Here is a 13,997-nt window from a genome sequence, read left to right on the forward strand (position 1 = left end):
TCTATGCATGCATGTATCAGAAAGTTGATTCACTCACCCCTTGACTTGACCATCCATCAATAAATCCATCTAACTATCAGTTTATTCATTTGTCCATCCATCTATTCACCCTCTCACATTTCTATTTACTCTGTCATCCATTTGTCCTTCAGCTGTCTCTCCAACTTTTCATCCTTTCACCTTCCGTCCATCCATTCATTTCATTTTTAAATCTTTATTTCGACGCATTTGTGTCATAAAAGAGCAATAGAAACATTTGTTATCTTACATTTTGACATTTGCTAGCACAAAAAAAAAATAAGAAAAGCAGTAAATAAAAGGTCAAATAAGCTAACCTATTCGTGTATATCCATAGCATCCGTGTATACAATATCTAATTTCATAATCTTTGTCAAACACATTTTACCCGGGCGGAAAATTTACAAAGTTAAAAATACAATTTAACAATAAATATAATTTAAAAACTATTAAAATAGTATTAAATCAGTAACCGCTAGGACATTTTTTATATAAAAAGAATTCTTAAAAATTCGTATGAAATTCATAAAAGCAACAACCACATATACCTAGTTGGAAAATAAAGCAGCAATTACATGTTTTAATATCATGGTCTTTTTGAGAATATCAAATAATGTATCGCCTCGATTTATCTTTTTCTTTAAAAATGTAGACCCAACTTTATTCTAATAAAATTAGCAGCGAGAAGAAACCTACTAACTCCAAAAACTATCACCTGGCTGGTGTCAGTTTTTAAAATTCTGCCAGCCTCCTTGTATGATCTAGAGCCTATTTTATGGCAGAGTGGTGCTATCCACTTTTTCCTTGGTATTACATAGCTGGAGCAGAATAGAAGTATGTGTAAATCATCTTCCTTAGTACCATGAGTACATGAGATACAGAGATCACTTCCTGATTTCGCCCAGCTTTTTTCAAAGGCCTTAGTTCTAAGGGTACCATATCTAAATTTTAGGTACAAGGTTTTTGATAAAGGCGGATGGATCTCGTCTAAAAATGGTTCAAAAGATGCGACATCCTTAAACAATAGGAACTTTTCAGTTAGCGGTCCATGAATTCTTGCATATACTAATTCGTTGCTCACGTATGACCAGAAAGATGATTTAACAATTTTCTTGGAGCACGAATTCATAGCCTCAGGATCATTCCAAAAATGGGCCAATCCAATTGTACCTAACCAAATTCTTACATGCTTGAACCAATAAACTTTGTTACAATTGTCAAGATCCATGACTTCTTTCAGGCCGTTCTTGTAATTGAGTAGTTCTGGGGTCGTCCACAATCTAACCCACAGCAATAATGGTCTCAATATTGCGTGTTGATCTGTTCGTTTCAGGTTTAGATCCAAGAGAAGTGGTGTTAAAGGGGTATTTGTAGGTATTTTTATCAGCCCCCTAAGAAACTTGTTCTCAAGGTTTTCAAATGTATGTCTACATACAGGACCCCATAATTCCGCCCCATATAATACTGCTGATTGGACTTTATACTTGAAAATCTCTATCGCAGGGGTCACTGCCTTATTCAAGCATTCTTTGTGTCTCTTAAGAATTGGTAAACAGTTTTGTTTGAAGATGATCTTATTCTTTTCTAGCTGCGGTCTCCAAGCTAAGGAAGAGTCTATAGAGACACCTAAATATATAAAATTCTGGACATAATCAAGCTTCTGGCCATTTAACATTAAATTTTTCTTGAAGTTCCTATGTGGGCTCAGTGCCATGTATTTCGTTTTTTTTGTATTAATTTCTAGGCCCTTCAAGGAACAATACGACTGGAATCTATTTAACAAATTTTGAAGGCCCCGTGGTGTTTGGGAAATGAGAATGGTGTCATCTGCAAACAAAAGGGAAGAAACCCGTTCACCCCCTAGTCTTGGAGCGTCGTTGTCACTACACTCCATATAAGATGGTATATCGTTAACAAACAGGGAGAATAGGGTTGGCGCCAGTACACACCCCTGGCGTACTCCTCTTTTTATGGGGATAGCTTTTGTGAGTTCCCCAGTAGGACCCCACCTCACCTTTGCATAGTTGTCCATATGTAGTCCAATAACCAATTTTAGTAGACCTAGCGGGATCCCCTGGGATTTCAAAGATTCCCATAAAAGGTCTCGCGGTATAAGGTCAAATGCGGCCCGTAAATCTACGAATGCCACATACAAATGACCTTTACGAATAACGACGTATTTCCAATACAAACAACAGAGCCTTAGGACTTGGTCAATGGTTCCTGTTTTTACTCTGAAACCTGCCTGATATTTCGTTAAAATTTGTTCTTCTTCCAACCAGGTATTTATGCGGTTTAGTATATGCCTAGCATAAATTTTTTGGGTAATATCTAAAAGACTTATGGGACGATAGTTAGCAGGATTGCTTCTATCGCCCTTTTTAAAAATAGCAATAATTTCCGCCCCGTTCCATGTGTCCGGAATTGTCTCCCCAGCAGCAACAATGTTGCACAGATGATTAAGGTAGGGAATCCAGACATCTAGTTCATGCTTGAACAGATCACCTGGTACTTTGTCCAGCCCAGGAGCTTTCCCATGTTTGACAGAGTTGATAGCTATTTTTGTTTCCACCAAATCAAAAACTATATGTGTAGATTCAACCTCTGTAAGCAACACAGCATGATCTTCCTGCACTGCATTAGCAGTCCCTTGGGCGGCGTACAGGTTCGTAAAATGGTCTATCCAGGTTGCTTCATTAAGATAAACTTCTCTCGAACCTTTCTCTCTTTGATTACCCTTAGCCACTGTTTCCCAAAATAGCTTTTGGTCCTTCATTTTAGCTGCCATCAGCAAACCGGACCATAATTCCTCATCCCATGAACGCTTTGCATTGGTCAGCACCTTATTATATAATTTCCTATTTTCTTTAATTACCATAGTATTTTTACTTTTGACCGAATCTATCAAAGCTGATTTTGCTGTTCGGCATTCTTTGTTGAACCATGGTTTACCTGTAGGCTGCAGCTTCACAGCACCCATTCTTTTTTTTGGTCTTCTAGTCATGAGTTCTAATAGTTCATTAAAGAACTCTTTATGTAATTTAAGAAATAAACCGGGTTCGCTTTCGGAGGGATTATAGATGTCAAATACATTAGTAAGGCAATTATAAATATTTGCCACTAAATCTTCTTGTCCCAGTATGTATGCCCATTTAACGGACCGACGATTATTACTTAATATAACATTATCTGGGACAGGTTGGTGTCCTCCCTCATCTACTTCCTGACCCAGTATTAAGCTCTTTGCAAAGCTGACTTCCAAGGAATGGTGATCACTATCAAATCTATCTTTGACCATCAAGTCTTTTGTATATGGCCACAAGTCCATGGAAATAATAACATAATCAATTAAACTTTGGCAATTACGTCTCGTGAAAGTGGGTACCTTGGGACTGTCAGAAGGAAAACGCCCGTTACATGCCCTCAGTCCATGGCTTACCAGTACCCTTGTAATTTGGAAAGCTAGGGTAGAACCTGCAACTGTCCCATTACTAGATAAGGATGGTATGCCATTAGCATTATCTTCATCCTCATACAATTTATTCATTCCGGCAATGGGTTCAAAGTTGCAGTTCATATCCCCACATATTATCGTGCTTGCTTCCGGGTCCAACCTATCCAGTATTGATTCTAATTTGTCAATACATGGTGACTCCTTATATGATGGGCATGGTCGATTATATATATTAAAAAGATGGATCATCCGATTATCAATGGTAACCATTTTTAGACCGAGTATATCTAAGGAATCGGTTCTTAATTGCTGTATGGCTATATTAATGGACACACTAACCCATATTATTAGCCCTCCTGATGGACGCCCTCTTACTGATGGAACTGCTTCCAACTGATACGTTCTATATCCAACCCTATGCCTAGCTGTCGTAGCCCATGTTTCTTGTAGAACGCATATTTCAAAGGAGTTTATATAAAGGTTCCATTCGGGGTCACTTGTTTTTGAACCCACTCCTGCAACGTTCCATGAAACAATCCTGGCCATAGAAGGGCCTTGATTTGAGCTGCAGCTAGCAGCCGATGAAGATTTACCTAATCTTCTCGGTATGTCTGATCTATTGCTATTAAGATCGTTTGCCTCTTGATGCTTTGTTTGTTCCACTTTGAGTGTGGATTCAGGAGCTTCCAAGGGTTTTTTTTTAGATATAGTGTTTCCCCCCTGTATACCAGTTGATAGTAATTGAAATGAACCATTTGAATAATCAGGCGTCCTAAGGGGACTTATTAAAGCCACGGGTGAATTTACGGGTAAAACAAATGTACAGAGTGTGGATTTGTGTCCTTCCCCATGTACTTGGAGTCAATCAATGCCCTCCAGTCCACTAAACCTATTGTAACAAGAAATTAAAGGTTGAGTGTACTGTGGGCCCATCCATTCTCTGTGATACTGAGAGTTGGCATGTTGGGGCCTCCCTGCCCTACGTTGTATTAAAGTCCAGCCATCATCCCCCTCCCTTCCCCATCTTTTAGGATATGTGTTCCCGAAAAATTCACACCCAATTCCACCCCTATCTGGATTTGAGTCCCTTAACCAGCTCCATGCATTATCTTGGTGTTCCATTGGTGGATAAAAATAAGCCAGGGGTCTTGCTACAATCAGTGAACCATTATTCCTTGGGACTCCCGAACAGATATGTCCTACTGACCGAGGGTCCTCAAATGATACAATCACACAGTCCCCTTGTATTTTTTTCCTATTATGGCCTACCCAGGGGACCCTCTCTACCATTAAGATATTGCTTCTTATTGTTGGTGGTAGTGGATGATTGTTATTCAGCCAATGTGACACTTTGTTTTTGAGCGCCACATAAGGTTCTAAGACTGATGAGCCTAATTCCGGAACCCCAGTTAAAATAACTACATAATCACATGCTTCAGGAGGTAAATTAATATTCCTGCGCTTTTCTGTGTGCGTGATGACGTTATTGTTTGTAGAAATACTACAAGGAGTCAACTTTTTAGCTGTTTCACATGACGTTATGGACTTTGCACTATTTTCATCTACGTCAATAATGATAGGATTGTTGATAGAGACCTTTAGGGCTGTATTCCTTTCCTTTTCTATGTCATTGTCAAGTATTTTTGGTACCTGTGCATTGATAATAGGGGCTGGAACCTGAGTTACCTTTTTTTGATTGCTAGTATATTCATCTTTTTTCTCTTTCCTCAGTTCTATAAGTTGTTTTTCTATCCTTCCATCTCATCACTATTCCTACCTTTGTTTCACCATTTCTTCAAACCTTCCTTCCTTCTTTCACCTTCCTATGTGCCATCATGCTCTCTTCCTTACTTCCACTTATTTCTTTCTTGTCCCTTTCACTGAATCTGGTGTTTAATTATAGTGTTAAGTATGAGATGTTGTCTTCATTGTTGCAGAGAGAAAAGGCCTATAAAGAACCCGCACCAGCTGTAACTGCTAAAGCAGGGGTTGCATGAAGCCCCTTACTTCAGTGCGATGCCTTAAGTGGCTAAGAACTGAGATTAATTCTATCTTTCATCTTTTTTCAGATGTCCTAAGTGGTAGGGGCATGCCCAGACGTGGGTCCCGTGCTCATTGTGCCACTGGAACCAAGCTACATCAGACTGAAGAGCCCCAATCAGTACAAAACCAGTCTAATGAACAAACAAATGTAGGAGTTATGTCTGTGAGCTCCTAAAAGAGAGATAAGGGCAAGCCTTGTTCTTTCGAGTTTTATTTGAGAGGGAAGAAGACATTGTACTGTGGAACAGAGCAAAAGGGACAGAAATCTCAACTTCCGCACCTGACCATTTTGTGTGATCCTTCGCAAATCCTTTTAATTATCTGTGCCCCTTAACTGTGCTTCATTTTTCATTACTATCACATTATTTCACTTTTTCTTTTTCATCTTTGAAGGAATTCTGTCCATATTTTGTGAAAAAACTTTCCCAGTATAGAATTTAGTGCACTGTAATATTACTCCATAAAAATACTGACATATATGGTGTGAGGATCTGGGTGGATTATACGATATGGCTGGGTACCCTTATCATGGAATACACTCACAAAACCTTTTTTGGGTCCAGCCAGGCTTGTTGGTAAACCTTAAGCTCAACCGTGGGTAGATGTGGCTTCGAAAGCAAAGCTTCAACAAAAGAACTTAGTGTAAAGCACGTAACAGTACCACACAATGAAATAAAAAAGACACACAACACAAAAGAAACTGACACCAATTTAATAAAAACAGAATGTATTTTTATGAATTTTTAGAGACCTCGGTGAGCAAAATCCAGGGAAGGGTTCTTGAGATACTGATTTTTTAAAGCTATATCCCTTTTTAATGCAACCACAAACAAGCACCTGTCAACAAACGATTGTAAACTTTTCAAAAGTTTGTGAAAGTTAGTTTGACTATGCTGGCCCTGTTTGGGCAACTAATTCCAACAGTATAAAGGTTTAGGGGGCCAATGGTGTAGATTCGACAGTTACCAGGCCACTAGACTATATTCCAGTCCAGTTCCAAACTTTGTAGCATGACCACCAAAGACTTTAATGGAGTGGTCCCGATGCTGGAGATACAAGATAAAAAGGTGCTCAAAGATGCTCCGGCAGCTGTGTAGTTGATGGTGCAATTGTGGTGTTTCCTCGGTCCATGGGTGATGTGGGGTGAATTTGCCACAGAAGTTGGGGGTCCCATGATGTCCTCTTCAAGACTGTAGTAGGCCAGCTGTGGCTGGGTCACCTGTCGCTGTACACAATGGTTGGGGTGAAATCTTTTTGTGGGGGTTAGTGTCCCTCTTGGGTGACCAATCGGAACTTTGATGGCACTCCAGTGTCTGGCTGACTTCGGTGCAACTTTTGGCTATTGAGGATCGGTCTCTTAGGGTGCTCAGTGGCAGTTAACAGTGACTCTTCTTTGGTGGCTAGAAACTTGCTGATTTGGGGTTCTTCAGCTCTTTTGTCCTGAACGCTGGTTCCAGGAAATCAGCAGACTGATCCTTCTGATACTTCTGTGTTCTGGGACTGGGGATCAACATTTCTCCACCGTAGGAGCCACAGGCACCTTCCAAACCTTGTCAGCCCAAAGTGCAGCATGTGCAGTCCAGCAGATGGTACAGCCTCTCCTTGCCCAGTTTTAAGGGCAGCAGGGAAGTCCTTCTTTAGCCTATTTTCCAAATCCATGATTGATATGAGATTCCAGGGTGCCAGGGATGCTCTATTTATACTATTAAAATCCCCGAGGGGACCATGTGGTCATTAGCCAATGGGCTACCAGATCCCCTCCCTCTGGGTGATGACTTTCTGGCAATGTGTGGCATCTGAAAATGCCAGAGTGCACCAGCCTTCTTTTGATGCTTGGAGTTCAGTACCCCACCCTGGAGGTGGGGTACACTCTACATGGAAAACTGTTTGGGGATGGGTTTTCCCTGTCTGGCCCTGTCTCCAGCTAGTCTATAGGAACAAAAGGCAGACCAACTGGAGTGGTACCAACATTGGCTCATCAAAAGCAGTCTACCCTTTGAAGTGTGCCTTTTAAGCTAACATCCTGTGTGGCTTCCTGCAAAGAGGAACTAACACCTCGCCCTGAGGCAGGCTGTGTATTACCTTAGCATAGGAATCATTCACACTACTCCCCAGGTGGGCAGAAAGCTGTCTGTAGGTCGTAGCCTGTGTGAGGCAACACTGGGACACAGAGTGGCAGCTTTCTAAAAGTTGCCCTACTTTAATAGTAACATTAAATTTGACTGTAAAAAGAACAATTGATGGACAGAATGCTGGACAATGTCAAACATTCATCCCAAGTACAGAGATATGGGGCTAGGTCCATAATTGTTTTGCTCACCATGCCTTTCCAGTTTAGACTCAGGCATATGAAAATTCGTCATGACCTTGCTCTCCATGGGAACAGTCCAGTCCAAATTGCCAGACCAGGTCCTCCCTGGACAGGAAACGAGCATCCTGGGACCGGGTTTGGGGTATCACCCAGGCTAGCTGGACTCCAATAGCATGGCAAGCACGGGAGCTACGTCTGAGCATACCCATAGCATTTGGGGTGACAAATGCAAAAATAACAATTGAGGGACAGAGAACTGAGTGGAACATTCAAGCCCAGTACAATGATCTTGGCAGAAATCAATTGGTTGTTTTCTCACCATGCCATTCCAGTTTAGACCCAGCCATATGCAAGTTAGTCTTGTCCCTCCTCCCCATGGAAAATGTCCAGTACGAACTGCCAGGCCAGGTCCTCCTTGGACCGGAAACGAGCATCCTGGGACCGGTTTTGAGATATCACCACTTATCAGCCAAGCTAACTTGACTTCAATGGCACGGCAAGCATGGAACACATGTCTGAGCATACCCGTCCCACTCGGGTGACAAATGTAAAAAGGACAAATGATGGACAAAATGCTGAAGAATGTCAAATCTTCACCCCCAGAACAGAGATCTGAGCCTACTTCCATAATTTAATTACTCACCATGGCATTCCAGTTTAGACCCAGCCATATGCAAATCATCCTTGACCCTGCTTCCAATGAGACCAGTCCAGCTCGAACTAAGTGAGCAATCCGCATGGTTTCTGCTCCAGCTGTCTGCTTTCCAGAAAGATTAAGTTTTAGACACGTCACCTCTCACTAGCTCAAGTACTATAGAGATATGTGGTTGCTCACTTGCTGCATTAACATGTTATCATATATACCAGATTGGCCATTTATTTTCTTTTTTTGCCTCCCCCGCACCCTTTCTTTCTTTTTATTTTCCTCTTTTTGTTTGACCTCTCGTGATTATTGTGTATCACATCTCAGGAATGATATTGAATGTCCTAATGATGATCCTTTAATCTAATATGGATCGAAACATCCTCAAATTTGACGCACTGACACTATTTATGCTGTATAATGTATTGTACGACCAGAAATGTCTTGTTTTGTGAATTTTGTGAATTAGTATCTTTACAATTTCCATCACATATTACTGCCTAAGTCACTTTTCCTCACTTGATGTTGTGAGCCCCATATGGGTTCTACCCACTTCAAGTCTCTTAGTTGTATTTGTGAATGAATGTATTTTTTTAATTTTGTCATTTGAACATATCATCTGGGTATTATTTTCCTAGTATGTGTTGCTATCTGACCTTTGCACAGACATATATAAGCATAAATGTCCCACTTAATGATATACAGCTACCAGCATTAGGGCCCTCTAGGCCTTCCATAGGGGAGACTTACATATATTGTTAAAGGAAGTGGTGGCTTTGCCATTGGTTTAAATGGCAAAGTCTAACTGACTGTGTAAACACTACTCTTCCACTCAGCAGTAGCAGGCAGGGAACCATTTAGTACTTTGTCACACACAGGGGGGCACAATCAGTGCTGAAGCCTTGGGTGTACACTGCCTTACATGGTCTTGGAAGCCTGGGTACCATATACTAGGCACTTATAAGTAAGTCAGTCTCTGTCAATTGGGGATAGCCAATTCTGCACACACTTTGTAATGGGTTAGAACACTGCCACTGAGGTCTGGTTAGCAGGCCTTAGTGCACTCTCAGAGTTGAAAAACGAACAGCATCCGTATGGGGGTGAACTTGCAAAAAGAGGCATTTCCTTGCAGAGGGATGGATAGATGGATGGAGAGAGAGGGAGAGAGAAAGAGAGGGACAGAGGGAGAGAGATTGCATCTTACAAACTGGATTGTCTCTTGACTCCTTCTTGCCATCCTCATCAGGTTATGGGCCAGAATTAAGTTAAATTGCTTTATGTTTGAAACTATACTTTGCACATGTATAATCTACTGTCCTAAAGTGGAATACAGCGATTTGTTTTTATTTTAAATAGCCCTCACATAGCTTTACACAGGCTTTTAGTATAATTTGCATGCCAGTTTTTTCTAATGGTTCTTCTATTATTTTGACCCTCGGTAGAGCACAAAATCGCGTCTGCAGTTAATCCTCAGAGTTGAAACCACAGGAAGATATTAGAGTGTATGTGAAGCTGACCCCCCCCCCACCTCAGTGATGTCCTAGACACAGATGCCGGCTCTGTGAATCATCTCTTTCCCTCCACTGGATACCCGTGGGTCTGCTGTCATCCCACGAGACGTCCTCTACAGTGCTCCAAGCAGGATGTACAAGGATGTGCCTCCGGGTGTTTACATTGGGTAACCGGGGATTTTTTTTTAAAATAAAAAAAAAGGATTTGCAAGGAGGACAATGCTTGGCAGGCAGAAGATCCATGAGGCAGATGCTGGCAGGCTTTCGCTGATGTCGTCAGATGTAGACCTGCCCAGTTGTTTCATGTCCCCTGTGAACTTTAGGATAAAAAGGGCCTCTTCTCTCACAGAAGCTCAGAGGTTAAAGGAGCTGAAACCAAGCTCTCTCTCAGGCTCCCCTTGAAATCTCTCCTGCCGAAAGTCCTCTTCTGGTAAGACTCCGTGGCAAGCAGCTAGAGGGGTACAGAAAGAATGCTTCCGACAGCCTGAACTTTAAACGGTCACATTCAGGCAGCTGAATGGTGACACCGGCAATCAGCTGATCCCTGGTACTCCTTTCATCCCCAGGGTAGCACAGCCAAGCCTGTGTGGGGCCCATATTCCCCAATGCCACTATCATGCCCACCTTCCTCTCAACAAATGGTATCACCATTCCAATACGAACGCGGGGAAACATTGCTGGTGGTTTTTGTAGATATTCAACTCTGTGTCTAGTTGGTCATGTTCTTGCTTATTTCTTTTGTGAATGTTGCTTGTCCTTTGGGCCATCCAGTACTGGGGAAGTAAATACTCAACATATGTATCTGTGCATTTTTATGCCAACATAATGTGCTTTGTATAGGGGATGTATGGTACGTGTAAGCGTGACATATGTTTCCAGTTTCACTATTTGCAAAAGGTAATGTGAAAAATGAGCCATGTAATTGTATACTATGTGTTGAAGCCAATCAGAGCTCTTTCCTACTTGGAATACCACACACTCATCAAGTCTCCTTCTACCCTAACCTGATTTGAAAGGGTGAGTCCCATGGCATTGCACGCATGTGTGTGCCATGACGAGCTTTACAGGTATGCGAGCTATGCAGCTGTCAGGAGGCACATGTGCACAGGAGGGGAAAAGGAGATGGTGGCATATGAGGGTAACTGGGGTGTAAATGCTGCTGGCAGGTAAGGAGCTGTGTATTGTGAAATGATCTTGCCAAATGCTTGCACAAACAAAATGGCGAACTGTGTTTTGACACTCAAGGAAGACTTTGAATGAAGGAAACACAAGCAGTGAATGTACTGACGCAGAATTTCACAATTAAGGCAGTGCATCTGTGGGGCTACTTGAGTTATGACAATATGGCTGTTCATCAGTGGGTTCAACATCTAGCACCAGGAAGCACCCAAGAGCACTGGTGTTCACTAGCTATAGAGTCTCCTTGGTATGTGTTCCCTAGTTTGGGTGAGGTTGTGTCCCTCACGTCAACATTCACGTTCTTCCTTTTTCCAATCTATGTTCACATATTTTGTGGGCGAGTTTCCACTGGTGTCTCCCCGCAAGATTTCAAACAGGGGGCTCGAACACTGCACTCAGTTGCTCTTTTTCTGACCTCATATATTGGCACGTGAAGATGCCCCTACAGGGTCATGGCCCTTCCTCGGGATTACAGGTGTTTCACCGCAAATATCGTGAAACAGTCCTGCCCCACAGGGCACGTTATTCACGGGCATTCACTATATCCTTTGTTTTTTTCATACACTACACTCCTTCCTAGAGTAGGTACATCTCGGGCAGAAACAGTGCAGCCTTCGCTTCTTCAGAGGGCAGATATATCTAGGGAACAGCAGCACAAGCTGTCTCCATGAAAGAGCAGGTCCTAATAGGGCCGCAGCCGTACAGACTGTGCTTCCTCGCAGAACAGGTGCAGCATGGGAGCAGCAAAGAAAGGTTCGATCTCGCTCAAGGAAAGCAGCAAGTGTAACATCCCACTCCTGAAGAGCACTGGCTCTCATTGCTGCCAGCACATGCGCAGTTGAGGCCGGAGGGACTGGTGGGTTCCAAATAGTCTCTGGAGCTGGTTCTTAAGTAGCTGAAAGAAGTCTGGAGGTGGATTCATGGGGGAATATGTGACTTTTGGCACCAGTCCCTCCTAGGTGATATTCCTCATCAGCATCCTGAAAGCCCTGTTGCTCTCACTGGGGGTCCTACTGTTTGTTGTATAGAGAAGCAGCTGCCACATTATGGGTCGTTGTTTCTTGGAACAACCCCTGCTTAAGGTACTATGCTGCACACAGGTGCACAGGTGTCAGCCTCTTTGAAAACATTGAAAAGGTTTAAATGCGCACACACACACACCGACACACACACGCAGACGCACACACACACACACATACGCTGCATCAGTTAAAAATGCATAAGGTTGAGTGTGGCCACTGTTGCCAAATGCATGTTTCTGCTAATGGCCGTAGTTAAGAGTGGAGACACAAATATATGCATGCATATGTATTATATATATGTATATGCACGGTAATTTAATGGCGTCTGCCACTGGGTTCGTGAACTAGATCGCACTAAAATATGAATTCGTGTTTTTTTATGACCCTTTTTAGTCTGCAGAAACACATTTTCACGCAAATTTAGGGAAAAGAGAAAAGGTAATATGAAAATAGTTGAAAACTGTGAATATCAATTTGAAAAAGTTAGCAGGAGCGAGAAAGGTGAGAAAAAAGCAAGCATGAGAAAAAAAATTGTAGATAGAAAGAGGGAAGACGGAATAGGAGGAAGGACGAAGGGGATCAGAAAAAAGGAAGAACAAGAGCAGGCAGGTAGAACGGAGGAGTGAAGGGGAGGGACAGTGAGTGAAGGAATGCATGGTTGGATGAAAAGATGGGAGTGTGAGAGGAAACATAGATTGAAGGGTCGGTCACAGGATGAATGCAAGAGTAAAAGGATCAAAAGGTGAAAGGGTTAATAGATGGTAGAACGGAAGAATGGACCGAAGGGCAACAGGGTGAAATGATGCGTGGATAGTGGATGGATGATGGAAAGGTGAAGACATGGGCAGTTTGGGTTAATAAATAGAAGGTGTGGTGAAAAGATTGATGTACAGAGAGATGGAAGGAGGATGAACGGTTGGAGGGGGCTATTCCCATAAATATCAGGTGTGCTCGCTTTGCCTGCTCGTGTACTTAAAGGTGTGGCTCAAGTGGGGGTATTTTAATTTTCTGACTGCCTTGTGTTCATTAAACGACGTGTGCTTTGCTCATTTCAGCCGTTCTTTACCTGCAGAAAGGTTACATTTACCGGGAGGCCTTCATTTAACGTCACAAGATACGTTTCCTGTTCCAGGACCGGAAGTTTCCTTCCTTAGCTGCATAGGCCATACCTCACACAAAGCTGGTTAGTCACACCTGCGTCTTAGCCTAGTCCACATCAGCTCATCAATGGGAATGTGGGAGCGTTTAGGGCCGTCATTTGTGGTTTTCATTCCACTTAAAACTCTGTGTACAAGGGGGTAAACCTCGTGCACATTCCTGTTGTGTATTTTCCCGCTTCACTGTATTGCGTTTCAATCCTCCGAAGCAATGTTTGGCTTTGACACATGATATTCGAACTCATCTGCCAGTTTATGTGCAGCACTCCGTGGCCTTTGCCGACGTGTTGGGCCAGATGTAGCTGCTTGTGATGAAAAATGTACTTTATTGACCTTCCACATCGTTATCTTCTGTTCTATTTCTCTATTTAGGTCTAACCCAGAGTTGAAGATGTTGAAGATTGCATTCCTGGTCACCTTCTGCGGCCTATTGGCCCGAATGGCCCAGGGCGAGACGCTGCCATGCACGCAGTACAGGGTGATGCTTTGCGGCGACACGTTTAACAAAGGTAAGTTACCTGTTGATCCTTTACTTGTGTGTGCAGCACGAATTGAATACACTTCCTGTGTATCTGCCCAGCTGTTAACATCTGGAGACAGCATTTTCTACTCCCAGGTCTCCGTACTCTCGGAATTCGATCATTTCGACATGCCGTAAT

At 42.6% G+C, this 13,997-nt stretch overlaps 1 protein-coding gene across 1 annotated transcript in view; it reads left to right on the plus strand.

Moving 5' to 3' along the window:
- LOC146812239 (uncharacterized) overlaps window positions 1–13,997 on the plus strand; it is a 303,094-nt gene that overhangs the window by 39,153 nt on the left and 249,944 nt on the right. Inside the window, exons 2-3 of the mRNA XM_085615147.1 lie at window positions 10,304–10,410; window positions 13,711–13,847. Coding sequence (XP_085471273.1) covers window positions 10,304–10,410; window positions 13,711–13,847 — 244 coding nt within the window. The remainder of the gene's footprint in view (window positions 1–10,303; window positions 10,411–13,710; window positions 13,848–13,997) is intronic.

This window comes from Triturus cristatus, chromosome 7, assembly GCF_964204655.1.
Source record: "Triturus cristatus chromosome 7, aTriCri1.1, whole genome shotgun sequence".
In the NCBI taxonomy this organism is placed as follows: Eukaryota; Metazoa; Chordata; class Amphibia; order Caudata; family Salamandridae; genus Triturus; species Triturus cristatus.